General features: G+C 39.6%; 1 protein-coding gene across 3 annotated transcripts in view; it reads right to left on the bottom strand.

Annotated features, from left to right (window-relative positions):
• Window positions 1-12,575: 12,575 nt before the first annotated feature.
• The window catches only part of ZNF385B (zinc finger protein 385B), a 458,430-nt gene continuing 453,190 nt past the window's right edge, over window positions 12,576-17,815 (bottom strand). For all 3 annotated transcript variants that reach the window (XM_006878783.1, XM_006878784.1, XM_006878785.1), the window contains exons 5-8: window positions 17,412-17,657; window positions 16,479-16,657; window positions 15,480-15,581; window positions 12,576-14,088 (exon numbers count right to left, since the gene is read on the bottom strand). In XM_006878783.1, the coding sequence (XP_006878845.1) occupies window positions 13,870-14,088; window positions 15,480-15,581; window positions 16,479-16,657; window positions 17,412-17,657 (746 nt within the window). In that variant the 3' untranslated portion in view covers window positions 12,576-13,869. The remainder of the gene's footprint in view (window positions 14,089-15,479; window positions 15,582-16,478; window positions 16,658-17,411; window positions 17,658-17,815) is intronic.

The following is a 17,815-nucleotide window of genomic DNA, read 5'->3' as shown; positions in this document are numbered from 1 at the left end:
CTTCCCTTTGTAGAGCTAGGGGTGGTCAGATGCTATCATCTTCAGGTCAATCACACTGATTTGTTTATATAGCAGCTTTGTAATTATTATGCATGCATTTTCCCCTCTCTTTCCCTCCCCCAATTCCCTTTGTAAGGCTATTAATTGTCATGCACATGGTTTCTACTTGTTCATTCCTTTCAGAATGTCCTTCCTTTCACCCATTCCAGTGAAATGCTCATTATCTATCCATTGTTTTCCTGCTTTACCCCTCCCCCATCTTGATCCTATTATTACAATAATGGGCTTATGCCATGTTTGTCCCTTTGTTACTGAGATATTTCACTTCACTTAATGTCTTCCACACTTAACCACATTGTGTAGTGTTTTAAAAGTTTATTATTTTTCAATGCTGTGTACTATTTCATTTAGTGACTGGACCATAGTTTCTCTAAGTATTCAGTTGTTGATGAGCACCTTGGCAGTTTCCATCTCTTTACTATTGTGAATAATGCTGTGATAAACACAATCACACTGATTTAACAGACACAAATACGGATCTCTTCTATTAATTTGATCTAGTAGATGTCTTAGAAATCTTGGCCAGATGAGTTAGAGCTTCCAGCTTTTTTTCTAGTTTGTTGAAACATCTCAATTGGTAGAGAAATTTTGTCAATCTCTAGATCTTTGATTTTTGCCAAATGCCTTCTGTGAATTTGAACCCTTTCTTTCCAGTCCATTGATTATGTACTGTTTCCTGAGAAGAGTGGAAGCTAACTGTTTTTGGTAGTGTGGCTCTGTGTATTCCTTTTATCTTGGGTGGATGCAGGAATTCCTGTGTCAGTGAATATTCTGCCCATTGTTTTTGTTGTTGTTATGTGCCGTCGAGTTGTTTGCGACTCATAGTGACTCTATGCACAACAGCCCTAAACCCTGCTCTATCCTGCGCCAACCGCACCGCCTCTGACACACCCATCCTGATTACCCCAGTCACCAAATCAATCCATCTCATAGAGGGTCTTCCCCTCCTGCGCTGTCCCTCCACCCTCCCAAGCATGATGTCCCTCTCCAAGGACCCGTCCCTCCTGGCAACATGTCCAAAGTATGTCAGACGAAGCCCCAGAATCCTTGCCTCCAAGGAGTAGCTTGGTTTAATCTTCTCCAAGATGAATCTGTTTGTTTTCCTGGCAGTCCATGGTACATTCAGTACTCTTCTCCAGCACCACAGCTCAAAGGCATCAACTCTCCTTCATAGTATCCTTAATATCATACGGCTCAAGTCCCGAACTTCTTTGGTTTTTCCAGCTTGGGAAATGCTGAGAGTATTCTTCCCTTTAGGTTTTCTAACTCTATTTTATTTTAATACTATTCTTTGGCTCCTCAATCTGCCCTTTGAAATGTTCTCCTGAACTCTTTGACCTTAGCTTTAGCTTCTTTATGTTCAAGAGCAAATTTCAGAGTATCTTGTAATATTTATTTTGCTTTTGCTTTCCCCCCCCTTTTTTTTTACCTTTTGCTTTCTGCATGTCACCCCACAACTCATCCAAACTTCAGTCACCAGTATTCAATGTGCTAACTTTGTTCTTGAGATACTTTGCAAGTTCAAGTGGGATATACTCAAGGCATACATTTGCTCTTGGGGGCTTGATTCACTTTTCTTCAACTTGCACTTGCATATGAACAACTGATGGTCTTTTCCACAGTTGGCTCCTGGTCTCTCTTTCCACACGTGTCATCAGTTTGATTTCTGCATATTTCACCTGGTGACTATTTGTTGTTGGAAAATGATGTTTGTACTATATAGGTCTTATTTCTAGTTTTAGGAAAATTAGAAGTAATATAATATGTTTCGTCAACATTTTAAGACAAAAAATTTCTGGGTCAACACAATGTGGATAAGTGTGGAAGACATTAAGTTATAGTCTGGTTATAGTCTGGGATCTGCAATCTAACAAACATTTGTGTTAACTTCTACACACTACCTTTTGCATATTCAGTTTGTACTTGGCATCTGAGTGAAGACTCAGATCAAGCGTTTTGCCTCTTGACAAAGTAGTCAAGTCTAATGGAATGACTCCGCTTTCTGGCTTGAGAACAGTGAAACCTTTTCACCTTTGCTTGGCCTTCTGCTTCTAAAACAAATGTTAATGTTTAACTGTTCAGTATATATCATTTAGAATAGCCTCAGTCGTGTTGCAAATTCTTCAAGTTAAAAGATAGCCTTTTGTTTTAAGGAAGCCGTGAACGTGACTGTCAGCTGTCTGCCGTGACACAGCATCTCAGGAGAGCCTCCATTCCCATTGTGATTACTGTTAAGAGGAGCTACAAGGAGTATACTAGTCTTTGCGTTGAAAAGCCAAGAATCAAATAAAAAACATTTCTACACTAGAAAGAGGATTTTCTCCCACCCGCCTATTTACCATGCAAGACTTGATTGTAACTTCAGTCCCATAAGGGCCTGATGTTTATATTTAGTGGAAAGTGAAACAATTATTGCCTTGCAAATAGAAGATTCTCTTAAGAATGGGATTCCAATTCCTTGATGAGGAGAGTTTGTTTTGTATCACTCTTTGCTCATTTGAATCTTCTGGGCCTTGTAGGTTAAATGCTCAAGTAGTTCATTAAAGAAAGTCTAAGCTATTATACTTAATTGCTGCTTTTCCCCTTGTCATTGTTACCCCTAAAAAAAGCAACTAAAACCAAACTAAACCTACTGTTGACTCTATCTCAACTCAGGTTTATGGAAGAGATTCTCCTCAGGAACAGTTGGTAGACTTGAACTATGTATTTGTTGTTGTTATTTTAAGGTACCACTGAGGTGACAATGCCTCATAATGACCCTGTGAACAACAGATCTGAACCTTGTCCTATCCTACACCATTCTCGTGATCTCAGATATGCTGGAGTCCATTATTACAGTATTGTGTCAACCCATTTTATTGTGGGTTTTCCTCTTCTTCTCTGACCCCCAGACCCTTCCCAGCATGTTGTCCTTTCCCACGGACTTGACAACATATCCAAAGTATATGAGACAAAGTTTCACCATCCTTGCATCTCAGGAACATCCTGATTGCACTTCCTCACTTGTTTGTTCTTTTGGCAGCCTACAGGAGATTCAGCACTCCTCTCCAACACCACAACTCAGGAGCATCAATTCTTCTAATTCATTGTCCAACTCTTGGGTGGTGTTGATATGTGCTGTTTAGTTGCCAACAACCCATAGCAACCCTAGTTACAGCAACTCTGAAGCCTGCCCTATGCCGAGCCAGGCTCATGGATTCCAACACACGTACTCCCATTGCCCCAGTTATTGCATCAGTTCATCTCATCTGGGGTCTTCCTCTCCTCCACTGTCCCTTCATCCTTCCAAGCGTGATGTCCTTCTCCAAGGACTGGTACCTCCTGGCCACATGTCCAAAATATGTGAGATGGAACTTCAAAATCCTAGCCTCCAAGGAAAAACTTGGTTTCATCCTCTCCAAGATGGACCCATTTGTTTTCTTGGTGGTCTGTGGTATGTTCATGATTCTTCTCCAGCACTACCACTTGAAGACATGCATCAAACCTTCTTCTGTCATCCTTAGTCATTATCCAGCTCTCTGATGCAGAACAAGTAATTGTGAAGACCATGACCTTACTTTCAGATGTAGATGAAGTAATTAAAAAGACCTTGGTTTGGATCAAATACACCTTAGTCTTTAAATGTCTATCATTAGTCTTCAGAACTTTGGAGAAGTTCTTGATAGAACATTTTTCAAGTGCAATTCTTCTTTTGATTTCTTTACTGTTGTTAACCATGGGTGTCAATTGTGGATACTAATAAAGTGAAATAGTAGACAACTTCAGTTCTTTCTCCATTTATCGTAATGTTGCATCATGACCTGCATATTGGAAAGGCTTGTTTCTGGTCTGAGAAGAGTGGAAATTTTTCTAGTGCTTGCTTTCAAGATATGACAAGAATCAGGAATAACTAAATTCTTTCCTTGCTTTTAATTTCATATTTGACTACAATTATTTGATACTTATGAATTTACTTTCCAATTATAATTAGTTGAAATTCTTTTAAAAGGTCTCTGTCATAGAGTGGATATTAACTGTTTTGATTAATAATGGGACAACTGATTACATTTACATGATTTTGAAACATTGATACATGCACACTGTAAAACCTTTAAACCATACCAAAAACTGTAGGTATAATATAAAACTAGCATATGGAAATCTATTGCCCTAGGGTAACTATTCTTATCAGTCAGAATTCTACATTTATCTGATATCAGGGCCTGTGTTCATGCAGATAGATAGTTTTAAATTTTTACAGGGGTGAGATATTCAACATGTTCTGCACTGTTTTGTTTCCTTTACTCACACATGTCACAAACATCTCTTCATATCAATAATTATAGAACAATGTCATCATTTTTAATGGTTATGCTGTTTCTCACACTGCATATTAATTTTTAAACTTATTTACACATTCTTTGGGATGAATATTTTTTCATTATTATGAAATACAATTGTGAATAAATCTTTTTAGCCTTGTGTAGTTACTGTATTTTGGAATTGTTGTTGTTGTTGGGTGTGATATAAAACCTTGGAATTTTTGGGTCAAAGAGCACAAATAACTAACTGATAAAGCAATTAAAAGAAACCAATCATCTTTCCAGAAAAATTAAAGTAATTGTAATTACTATCAACAGTGTATAAATGTGTCAATTTTTCTACCTTTACTAACACATGATTTAGATAACTTATTAATCTTTTGTCACTATGCTAGGAAAAATATACTTATTTTTACTTACATCACTTTAGCTGTATAGAGAGGACAATCTCTTTTCACATTTGTTGATCATTTAAATATATTTAATCTTTTGCTAATAGTTTATTTTCTATTGGGTTGTCTTACCTTTTTGAAAAGATTTTGCCTATTTCCATATTTACAAGAATTCTCTGTATAATAAGAATATGAAGTTTTACATGTGATGATGTTATTGTTGTGTACTGTTGAGTTGAAATTGACACATAGCAGAACCTACAGTGGGTTTTTGAGGCAATGAATTGTATGGGCAGAGATTGCGGATCTTTCTCCCAGGGAACAGCTGGAGGATTCAAACGGTGTGCCTTTGGGTTGCCAGTACAACTTCTTACCACTAGGTCACCAGAGCTCCAAGGTCATCACTAAAAACAGAAATTTCTTAATTTGAGACAGTCTTACTTAAAGTCTGGAAGTTTTAAAATTATGAAAACTATTGGTTGTATTTCTGTATTTACTATGAAACTTTGTGTAACATGATAAGTTATAAAACATTTCTATGTTTTATTTCTGTTTACTTCTCAGAACCACTCTTGAGTTCGATACTATGTCTACATCATGTATGTGAAAACCAGAAGCCCTGAAAAAACGCCATCAGATCACATTTCTCATTTAAAAATCATAAAACTAATGTGTGCATGACACAATCAAGATTTGAATTCAAGTTGTGTTCAAATTATTCTCCTTTCTTCTCTACCTTAATTTTACTTTTTTTGCTTTAATATAAATGAAAAGCAGGGACCAATTATTAAAAGAATAATATGACATGAAGATTTTCTCATTGCACCCACAAGAGGAATTCTACACGACAAGCACAGGTTTGATGGGTTTTGAACACTTAGCTAAAAGTAGAATACATTATATTGTCACCTTGGCTTCAGAAACTTTAAGAATCCAGGGCAATTCCCTACAGCTGCTGAGAACCTGTCCTGTCATGTCTCTGATGACTTTCCTCACAGAGCTAATTACTTGGAGAAAGGAAGGAGGTAGAGATGAAAAGTCCCTTGGGATATTTCCTCTTCGAGTGTTTGCAAAAGAAATGCTAGCTAGCTCTACAAAGCTCCTTTCACATCAATTTAGAAAATATTAGAAACAGGTATTCTCCCCAAAAGGACAGATTGCCTCTTAATTGTGGGCCAACATATTAAAAACACAAGATCCGATGGAAAGAAGCATTGTAAAGAGAACAGGATCCACAAAGTGACCTGCAGAGGAGAAATGAATTTAAAATGGGGAAAAAGCGCATCCTTTTGCTGTGACCTGAAGATTTAAGTGCTTATGTAAAGTGTGCGTTGATGATTTAATCTTTATCAGGGAACTCCTTGATAATTTTCCTTTCTCCCTCTTGGTGGCCCAGGCGGTGGGTATTCATTTCCCAACTCGTTCCCCAAACTCATTCTCCTCAGTGAATCTTTGTAAAATCCCTTTGCGAGTCTTGGCACAAATCTCAGGATTTCCACTTGATCAGCTCTCTCTCTTTTGTTCTTGTTTGGTTTGTTTTTTTCCAGTGGGAATTTCCCTTGGTATTCTTTCTCAACTACATTAACTATAGCATAGTCCTCCTAAAAGCACTTCCTGAGGGAAAAGTTCTGCATTACCAAATGCACTTTTGCTCCTGAAAATCAGAATACTCTTAGGTCAAAGGACGAGTCTATTTGTCATCGTATTTTACAATGTGTCTTCAACAGCCCATTAGTTTTTAATGCTCAAGAGATTGCAATTCTCTTGTAGTTTTATCATGGTGCTTAAGATGAAGAGCAACGCTCCTGAGACTAGCGTGGCCAGATGTAGCAAATGGAAGTGCAGGATACTCAGCAAAATTAAAATTTAAGATAAAACATGTACAACTTTTTCATGTAAGCATGTCCCACATATTATTTGTAGGATGTAGCAATATCATGGATATGAATATACTGAAAATAAGATACTATACTAGTTGTTTATCTGAGTGCATATTGAACCGTGTATTTTGTATTTTATTTGCAGCACACAAGGAGAGTAGATTTAAAATCTCATGGAGACCAGAGCGAAGCATGTCAGAGAAAGCAGGACATTTTAAAATTTTCACAGTAAAGAAAGGGTAGGGTGGTGATCTTTTACCACAAGAAATGGAATAAGAATGGTTAGTAGCTCAAACAAAGGCAATGTGCTTGGAAAAGCAGAATGTTAGAACAGAGAGGAACATCTATGGTGAGATTTGTTCATGCAATGACACCAGCAGTGGACTTGAGTGTGGCAGATTATGAAAATAAACGCTACAGAATAGGACACAGTTCTGATCTGTTATTCACGTGGCCACTGTGAATCATGGCTGACTTGATGGCATCTAACATCAATATTGTTGGGAATGATCCACTCTGTACCTCAGAATCAAGGTGGATGATAACACAGCTATGTTTTCTAAATCAATTTGAAATTATTAATAGAATCTTTTGGAGGCATGCATTTTAATAAACTGCTCTTCCTTTCTACTATCGATGTGGTTTTTGAAATCTTAACTCCATATATCTAACTAGTCAATGTCTATTTTTATAATGATAGTTAAAAAACTTTTGAGGAAACATTTGAGTGTCAGTGATTTTGGGGGAATTCAAGGTATGTAAATAAAAAGAATGTATTCCGTTTGGAGTCGTTAGAAAGAAAAATTTCTCCGAAGTTGTAAGTCAAAGAAAGATTTCTTCAGAGCACAATGTCCATGATACTAGTTTGAATGTTCAACTGTGGTTTATGAAATCAATTTTTAGTGTTGAAGTGAGCCAGATTTAAAACAGACAAAACCCAAATTCATAATGTGAAACTATAATTCTAATTGGCTTTAAAGCCACTCTGGTTGCCTAGTGGTAAAAGCTGCACTGCAATCCCAAAGGCAACGTGGTTTGAATTCACCAGACGCTCGCACCATGGAAGAAGGGCGGCAATCTCATCCCTGTGGTTAAGTGCCTCTGAAAATCTGCTGGAGTGTCATCTGTAGGTGGTTCCTACTCAACGGCACATAACAACCACCACCACCACCACCACCACCCTGATATAAACCCAAAATATTAGGAGAATTAATTTCGAGTTGCATCAAATCTTAGAGAAAATCAGCCATTGTATATCCCAGCGGAACGGCCATCTATTGTTCTTAAATTTGTTGTTGTTGTTACGTGCCGTTGAGTCATCTGCGACGACATGAAAAAATAAATCCTATACCTATGCAGATGACACAACCCTGCTTGCTGAAACTGAGGAGGACCGGAGGCGCTTGCTGCAGAAGATCGAGGACTGAAGCTAAATGTCAAGAAAACAAAGATTCTAAACCACTGGGCCAAATGGCAGCATCAGCATGGATGGTGAAGAGATTGAGATAGTTAACAGTTTTAATTTACTTGGCTCCACAGTCAACACTCTTGGTAACAGCAGCCACGAAATCAGGAGACAAATTGCATTGGGAAAGTCGGCTGTGAGGGACCTCTCAAGAGTACTGAAGAGCAACGATGTCAGGCTGGAGACTAAGGTGCGCCTGATCCGGGCTATAGTCTTCACAATTATGTGCTATGCATCAGAGAGTTGGACAGTGAATAGGGTTGATAGAAAGAGGATTGTTGTGTTTGAGCTGTGGTGCTGGAGAAGAGTGTTGAATATACCATGGACTGCTAGGAGAACAAACAGGTTTGTCCTGGAGAGGGTGAAGCCAGAATGTTCCCTGGAGTCAAGGATTCTGAAGCTTTGTCTGACATATTTTGGGCATGTTGCAAGGAGGGACTAGCCCTTGGAGAGGGACATCATGTTTGGCAGAGTGGAGGGGAGGTGAAGGAGAGGAAGACCTTTGGTGAGATGGATCGATTCTGTGACTGGAGCAGTGGGAATAAGTGTGTTTGAGATGTCTAGGTTGGCACAGGATAGAACAGCATTTAGAGCTAGGGTTGCTAAGAGTCGCAAGCGACTTGATGGCATGTAACAACAACAACAACATGTCATTTATTCTAATTTTTAAACGTTTACATAGCTTGGCTTAGGGTGAGAAATAAAGGAATCTATCCTGCTCGCTGAAACTGAGGAGGACCTCATGCACTTACTGCAGAGGGTCAAGGACTGCAGCCTTCAATATGGACTGAGGCTCAATGTCAAGAAGACAAAAATTCTCACCACTGGACCAATTGGTAGCATCAGGATGGATGGCAAAGAGATTGAGATTGTTCACAGCTTCCGTTTGCTCGGCTCCATGGTCAACACTCTTGGCACCAGTAGCCAGGAAATAAAAAAACATATTACGATAGGAAAGTCTGCTGTTAGGGGCCTCTCTAAAGTACTCAAGAGCGGCGGTGCCTCTCTGGAGACTAAGGTGCGCCTGATACAGGCCATGGTTTTTGCAATCACTTGTTATGCATCAGAGAGTTGGACAATGACTAGGGAGGATAGAAGGAGAATTGACGCCTTTGAGCTGTGGTGCTGGAGAAGAGTATTGAATGTACCATGGACTGCCAAGGAAACAAACAGATTCATCGTAGAGAGGGTTAAACCAGGCTGCTCCTTGGAGGCAAGGATTCTGGGGCTTCGTCTGACATACTTTGGACGTGTTTTAAGGAGAGACAGGTCTTTAGAGAGGGACATCATGCTGGGTAGAGTAGAGGGACAGCACAGGAGGGGAAACCCTCTATGAGGTGGATTGATTCAGTGACTAGGGTAATCGCGATGGGTGTGTCAGAGGCAATGAGATTGGCACGAGATAGAGCAGGGTTTAGGGCTGTTGTTGTACATAGGATCGCTATGAGTCGCAAATGACTTGACAGCACATAACAACAACAACAACAACAACAACATCCTGGTTATGGCTGTGGCCTGGTTGCCAGAGAGCATGGTGCTGTTTGAGCGGTGTTGTGGCAGTTTTCAGATGCGAAGGACTATTCTGCCTCCAGGAGCCAGGCAATCCAGGCTTGGCCAAGGGTTTAAGGTGGCAGCAGAGGGCTTCAAGCCCAAAAGGGCTTTCATTGTTTTTGTTCAGACATTCCTCTAGGTCATATAGCCCTGGTGTACAAGTTGCTGTCCCGCGGTCACGTGTGGTTGCTGTAAGGCTGAACATTGTGACACTGATGTGTCAAATGCGTTAATGGCTGGTTACCCAATGCAGACAGAGTGGGGTGGAGCTCCCCGATTAAACAAGCTTGGAAGGAGTGGCGTCCACTTCCATAATAGTTTGCCTCAGGAAACCCTATGAACCTGGAGAGAGGATGAAAGGCACCCCAGCGTTGAGGACTCTCCTTCATAGGGTCGCTATGAGTCGCCTGTGACTTGACGGCATTTGACAACAACAACATCCTGGTTATGTTACTATTTTCCTTAAAATTCTAGCAATGTAATAAGCAAAAAACTTACTGTTGTGTCAGTTCCTATTCTCCTTTCTTTCAGATTTATGAGGCTATGAACAGTGGAAGCTCTGATCGCCTAGTAGTAAGAAGTTGCACTGCCAACTCGAAGGCAAACGGTTCAAATCCACTAGCTGCCCTGTGGGAGACAGATAATCAACCCACTGGAGGGTCAACTACGGGGCTAGTTCTGACTCAGTGGTACAGAATAACAACAGTGAGAGAAGTCAATCTTTTCCTAAGGGCCTTTGGGTTACCAATGTAACTCTTCAGAGCCTATGCTACCAGCAGATTCTTTGCTGTGCCTTACACTGGGAGAGGGAGTTTAATTTTCTTTCCCTTGAATCTGAGTTCACGTTAGTGACAGGCTCGACCTGAATTTAGCATAAGGTGATATGCTAGAATTTAAAACACTCTCATAAGAAAACGTTTTCATTGTTACTCAAACCTCTTGAAAATTGCATTCTGGGAGGACTGTGTAACTATCTGAGACCATGATGCTGGAAAGGCCATGTGGAACTCTCTGTGGATGTCCCAGCAGAGTTCCAGTCATCTCCATCCAGGCAGACGAGAGGGACGTCATCTTGGGCTCTCCAAGATGAATATCATTCAAGGAACCTTTCTTTTTCTTTTTTTTACTTTTTAAAAATTTTTTTAAATTCCTTTTAATGGAAATTTACAGACATTTTGGATTTCCATTCACTCATTGTTGCACTTTTCTCCCTGCCCAACCCAATCTAACCCCTCCCTAGTTCGCTCTTCTCTTTGAAAAGTAAAATTCTTCCACTGTTTTACAATCCTCCCTTCAAATCCACTCCACTATGCAGCCTTTGCTCTGGACTCCTGTCATGACAATAATACCTAATCACATATCCCTTTTAAAGTTATCTCCCTCATCTGTTTCAATGCAGTATACATAATTTATCTCATTTTTCTCAATCTCCCTGCAACCCCGATGTCAGTCTCGTTTTACAACAGTGGCATCATGCAGTGTTTGTCCTTTTGTGACTGAGATAGTTAACTCAGCATAATGTCCTCTAGGGTCACCCATTTTGAATAATATTGCATGATTTCCTTGTTTTTCAATGCAGTGTAGTATTCCACTGTGTGAATATACCACAGCTTCTCTATCCATTCTTTTGTTGATGGGTACTTTGGTTGTTTCCAACTCTGCTATGATGAACAAAGCAGTGATAAACATGGGTGTGTATGTATCTGCTTGGGTGGCAGTTATGGTTTCTTTGGGGTATATTCCTAGTAGTGGAATTTCTGGGTCAAATGGTATTTCTATTTGCAACTTTTTGAGAAAGCGCCACACCATCTTCCACAGTGGTTGCACCATTTTACACTCCTACCAACAGTGAATAAGGGTTCCAGTTTCTCCACAACCTCGCCAGCATTTGTTGTTTGCTGTTCTATTGAATTTTGCTATTCTTACTGGGGTGAGATGATTTCTCATAGTTGTTTTGATTTGCATGTGTCTTAGAACCAGGGATTTTGAACATTTCTTCATGTGTTTGTTTACCATCTGAATGTCTTCTTTGGTGAAGTGTCTGTTCATATTCTGTGCCCAGTTTTCAACTGGGTTGTTTTACCTTTATCTTGTTGTGGTGCTCAAGTATTTTATAAATTCTAGATATAAGTCCCTTTTCTGACATGTCATTACCAAATATTTCAATGCCATATGAAACAGAACAGCCCAGTCAAGCCTTACTGGGATTCTCTACCCATGAAATTGTGATATTATACAATGGTTGTCTTTTTAAGCCACCAAGTTTTGAAGTAGTTTAATCAACAAGATCACTAAAATGGTGACTCACTGAACTTTAGGTGTAAAACAGTATAATTCAATAGAAGGAGAAAAGGGGAGCTGATGAGGGAAGGCAGATGAGGAATGCAGTAATGTTCTCTACAAGGAGCAGAGGGGTGAGGATGGGTGGGGGTGGGGTTAATCATAGGGTCACACAATTTGATGTGTGGAGGGAGGGGTGGGTGAAGCAAATGGGAAAGATCCAGTGTGCAAAACAATGTATACGACCTTTGTAAAGAAACCAGTATATATTAAAAAAAAAATCATCAATACCCTGGACACCATTCAAAGACCCACAATGTTAAAAGACTCACAATTAGGGACTTAGAGCAAATTTTAAAAATCAGAGCCAATTTTTAGCAGGCTGCTACCACAGTTTTGAGCAAAATTCACAACTTTGACCCAACTTCTTAGGGATTCAGAGGGAAAAACAGCAGTCAAGTCTCGCCTCATGCAGATGCTGTGAACAGTAATGAATAAACATGACAAATGAATATGCTGCAAATAAGAACTAAAAATGCTAACTATGTAAGCAGCAATCTTGGCACCTACTGAAAATCCTTCATCAGATGATTGCAAATTGGAGGTGTCTCAGGAGAAAAATAACTTCGGAAATACAGATTTTATATTTTGTACTTTTATTGAAAAGATACATTTAAAAAAATACACAGACATTTTACCATTTACAGATTGAAGATATAGATGCTCTAAAAGAGTTAACTCTATTTTGTTATTTAATGATACCTCTTGCCCCTGATATCACAAACATTCCAGTCTTGTTGATACCAGTGTAGAAAGGGGGGCATGGCAACAGGACCTGCAACAGATCTAGTGAACAGAAAGACAAGTTGTTCAATTATAAATTTCTTTAATCTTCTGTACATTATTGCATTAGGGAGCCACAAAATTATGTAGCATCATTACAAATGAGAACAGGTTTAAAAATAAAGAAGGTGACTGCGTAGAAATACATGGATTCATTGTCTTCTTGCAGAATGCACAAGAGGTGCAAAAAATGTGCAATTTAGGAAGCTCTTTTTTCTGTTTGAATACATATGCTCAGCAACTCAAACCAGTGAGGAAGCTACAAAATAAGTTAAACAACAACAACAAAAAATAGGAAACAGGTAGTAATTATAGCTATGTTATATGGCTTTCTATTTCTTTTAAATATCTCAAATAAAATGTGAAACAAAGAAAACACATTGCTTTATCATTTGTTCTCCTGAAGAGAAAAATTCAAAGTTATTTTGCTTCCTAACATTTACACAGCAACTAAAAATGTTAAATTCAGACAAGAGATACAGATCTAGTACTACACAGGATACAACAGTACTTGGGTCTAAAACAGTACACAATCCCTGTCAACAATAGTACACCAAAAGAGAAAATGCTGTGATCCGTTGGTTAAATGGTATCCGCAAGTGAGTACTTGTGTTCATCTAGTTTTTTTTCACTCCACACTAGAATATGCCCAGTTAGATTCCAGAGTTATTTACAGACGCATGAGGAAGATCCTAGTTTTCAAGCCTGTCAGGAAAATATTCCATATTGTTCCTAAGCCAGATCACACTCATGGGGAAAATGGTGGAGAATGACTTCCCCCACCTCTTTCTGAGCAATACTTTCTCAACTAATCAAATATTTCAGATACTCAGACTGAATGGGGCAGAGAAGGTGGAGTAGGAGAAGAGAAGGGTATAGACTGTGCTGCTTAGATCCCTAAATCATACACACACCCCACAAAGCACTCTTGAATCTAGTGATCTGCTGTTCTTGGGAGCTCAGGTTAAGGGGTGAGATGCTACATTTTGTGGGTAAGTGAGGGGTACTGCAACGCAAAAATGCTGAAATTGCTGAATTGTTTTGGATTTCCTCCTCAACTTTCTTACTGGTCTCAACCGTCTTGGAACTTGCAGGCATTAGTATGGAGCAAAGAGGATGGAAGCGGGAGTGGCCCTGATGGGCCCATGGCCCGGCCTCAGGAGAGCTGGAGGTATGGCTGGAGCCTGGAAGAGCGAGGCAGATGGCCGGGGTGGTAGTGACAGCGCAGTGGACACTGCTGCTGCCGCCGCCAAGGGCGATGACAAGAAGGCCGGGGCCAAAGGCTTCATCATGTCCTTCTGGAATGCAAGTTTTGCCTAAGAGAAGGAGAAAAAGGCGATACAGGATGAGAAAATTGAGTTAACATTTCAACAACAACACTGCAGATAGAGTTTTCAATATTAGAGGGTCTGTATGAAGAGGTTTTTCTATTTTAAAAATTCTCTACACTCAGAAGTCAAGACAATTGTTTCCATAAAGGGGTTTCAACAGCTCTTGGCACAGCATGACTTTGATTTGATTCCACGTCAGCTTTTTTTCTGGTCATCTCTGGTCCTGGGCATTAGAGGACAAAAAAGCCTCCCTCAACAGGTACTAATGCTATTCGATGCCAGGAAAAACCAAATTCACATGTGTTCTTAAGGTTTCCCGTTTAGACATGAAACTCAATGTGAATTCAGACTTAGAACTGTGTCAGAAAAACATGTATGAACCTTCATTTTACTTAGATAAACTACCTGAGATTAGGCAACTGGGCTTCAGGATACTAAGGACCCCTGGAGTCATGAAAGCACAGTCAAATGATACCTCTTTCACTTGCCACTTAAGAAGCAAACTCTGAAGAGTTGGATTTAACTCAGACCTCTGTCTTTGAGAATGACTTTAAATGAACTTGGGACATTATTTAAAAGATTCCTAGAGTGAAATTTTCTTGTGAAGGGTGAAAACGAAATCAATCCATAATTTCCCCGTTTGCAATCAGGAGGAGTCTTGTGATCTGGATTTGCTTAATGCAGGTACACCTGCTGGCAACATTTGATGGAGCTTTTTGAGAAGCTGGGAGGTAATCCCACTCTGGCTCCTACTGGCTAATCTCAGCTTCATCCTCTGCTTGAACGCCAAACTGGCTGAGACCCAGAAAGCTGGAGAAATCCCTCCATCTGAGTATTTATATGACACCTATTGCTGGAGCTCTGAAATATTTTGCAAAGAAATGGAAAATAGTACATACTGAGAGCAGGTAAGACCGGCTGATTACCAGCCTTCCTGCTAGACCTGGGAAGACAGAGCAACATAAACACCCACTATTTTCTCACATAAAATAAAGAGCCGCAAGAAAGAGGAGAGTTAACGGATGAATTTTTGTTTTATGAAACTACTCCAATACTTCTTGGCACATCCCACACATCCTGGATTCCTCAGCCATCATCTGTCCTTGTTCCTCAGCCTTTACTTTTCTTTACTGTTAAAGAAATTAGGCTTCTGGGAAGGCCCCCAGTAAAGAGCAAGGCGCTAGCTCTTAATGTCCTTAGATTTCCTCTTTCTTCAAGGTGTCAGATAGCAGGACTAAGCACTCAATTATAGACTTCTTGATGTCTACAGGAGTTTTTTAAATTCATAACTGGACATGATCAATTAGTCTGCAGACTCTCCTTACCTGCCATCTAGCAAGTTTCACAAAACAGGGGAATAAAGGAAGTGAACTTACTGCTAAAATACTTGGGCTCCGCTGGAGTTTGTTGTAAGGACTGTATTTCGGCTTCAGTGGTTTCCCTGCAACTCGATCCTTGTGCCTACGGCTAGAGATGTGCTGGAGAAAAAGTTCAGAGTGTTAGCCAACACTACATGTGAGCTCTGTTCTGTGTAAAAGATATTTCCTAGACAGAAGTAGCTGATCTCTGCATTCCCTGCACTGGGACCATCGTTCCCAGATGATCTGTGTAAAACCATGATTTCGAAATGAAAATTGGGTCTCCCCTCAAAGGTAAGATCTTTCCTCCTTTTCTATTACCTGTAACACAAGTATTGCCTAGTGCTATTAGAGTTATGGATGAATTGGTCTCCATAGTCAGCTCTTGGGTCCCTCTGTAACTCACTTATTTCACCCACTTGGTATGTTAGTTCTGGTGACTTACATTTCCCCTCTATCTCTATCTAGCACAAGGAGTTTAAAATCCAGCTACTTGTTCTGTGTGAGAAAGATAGACATTAACTAACACAGCAGAAATCAGATGGGGGGTGGGTGTGTGTTTCCATGAATTGGAATTAACTTGATAGTACAGGGATTTTGGGTTTTCTGTCTAGTCCAGAGACTATATTAGGTGCTCAAGTTTCTGTCTTTTTAAATATCCATTTAAATATCTGGTGACTGATTTTGTGTTCTTCCACAGAGAAACTGTATGTTATACGTTGCATGGATCCCAATTGTCAGGTGCCACTGAATCAATCCTAACTCACAGAGCCCCCACATGTGCAAACTAGAATGACTCCATATGGTTTCCAAGGCTGTGAACTTTCGGAGGCAGACAACTCGGCCCGCCTTCTGAGGCCCTAGCTGGATGAGTCTGAACCACCACTAACCACCCAGTTAGTCGCGAATGTATCAATGCCTTTCTCAGGGGCTCCTCAAAGGAGTTGCATTATCCAGTGGAGACACTTCCCCCTCCGCCCCTGTAACAGTAGTGGATATGGATTCAACGTTTATTACCTGTTTCAGCTGAATTTCTGAATTAACATGGACATCACAAATCTCACAATGAAACGTCTTGTTCTGTAGTCCAGACCCCTTACTGCCATTCTGCATCTTTAACCTTGATCCAGGTCTAGGGTAGGACTTAATTGGGCCAGCCCCATTACGAGCTTCAACCATTGTCTTGTGTTTAGAGCCTGAGAGAAAAAGATGTATGTGTAATAAAAACTATTTAAGAACTAAATTATGCTCATTTAGTTCTTATCCTGGAGAAGTTTATATGCAGGCTAATGCTCTCAACATGTTGGGAAGAAAGTATCATTTTAATGCTATTTAAAAGTATCAGCACTTTCATGGTAAAAATGGAAAAATGGAACACTTAGTAAAAGGAATATGGAAACTACAGAGAAGCATGAAAAAATAAAGGCTGAGATTTTTCACCAGTCAGAGAGAACTACTGTTATTTTAGTGAATTTTTCAGTCTTTTCTCTTTTTGTATACTAAAATCATAAATACATTAAAAAAATTTGGATAAACCTAAAATTTCACATAAGAAACCATGTATGTATTTTCATATTTTAATGACCGAACAAGATTTTACTTAATTCGTTCAACATTTTCCTACTGATGGGAATTGAGAGTTTTTTCAATTTTTTACTCTTGCAAATATGATGACTGTGTATTGCTTCTATCTATATTAGCATGAATTTTGTAAAATATTAGATGTTCATGAGGAAAAAAAAATAGAACACATTGCCCTTTCTGCTTCTGCCTTGCTGTTTCCAAAGTCATTATTATGATCATACTATTCTTAACAATCATTCCTGTGAAAAAAACAGAGCCAAGACATTGAACAGACCTCATATTTGAACTACAAAAGAGACTGTATTCTGATGAGAAAAGTTGGGTTTTGCTAGAAACATCATTTAAATTCAAAAGGTAGCTGCTGACCTGTGTTGTGTGCCTCCAGCTGTGACAGGGAGTTCACAGCCACTTTGCATAGTGAACAATAGAGTAATTTTTTGGCTTTTTCTTCTTCTGATTCAGAAGCGGCACCAGGAGCTCCGTTTGTGCTCTTGGAGGGAGAAGTGGCTGCTCCAGGTGGCAGGAGTGTTGTGCCAGATTTGAGGAGGAACGAGCTACCTTCAGCGCTTGACGGCTGACTGTAACTACTGGCTTTCGATTTTCCTTTATCTTCTAAAAGAGACAAAAAGAGATGTTATGAAAGCTTTCAATGACACAAACTCAGACAAATCACGCTAAAGGAATTAAAAATGAAAATTTGATTTCTGTACATAGTTTTTTGCTGTACTGAAGATTTTTAGTTCAGAGACCATCATTTAAGTAACTTCACA

Source organism: Elephantulus edwardii, unplaced genomic scaffold, assembly GCF_000299155.1.
Source record: "Elephantulus edwardii isolate Elephantulus edwardi_28Jun2011 unplaced genomic scaffold, EleEdw1.0 scaffold00001, whole genome shotgun sequence".
In the NCBI taxonomy this organism is placed as follows: domain Eukaryota; kingdom Metazoa; phylum Chordata; class Mammalia; order Macroscelidea; family Macroscelididae; genus Elephantulus; species Elephantulus edwardii.
The sequence above is the reverse complement of the archived record's forward strand: the minus strand, read 5'-3'. Positions and strand labels throughout refer to the sequence as shown.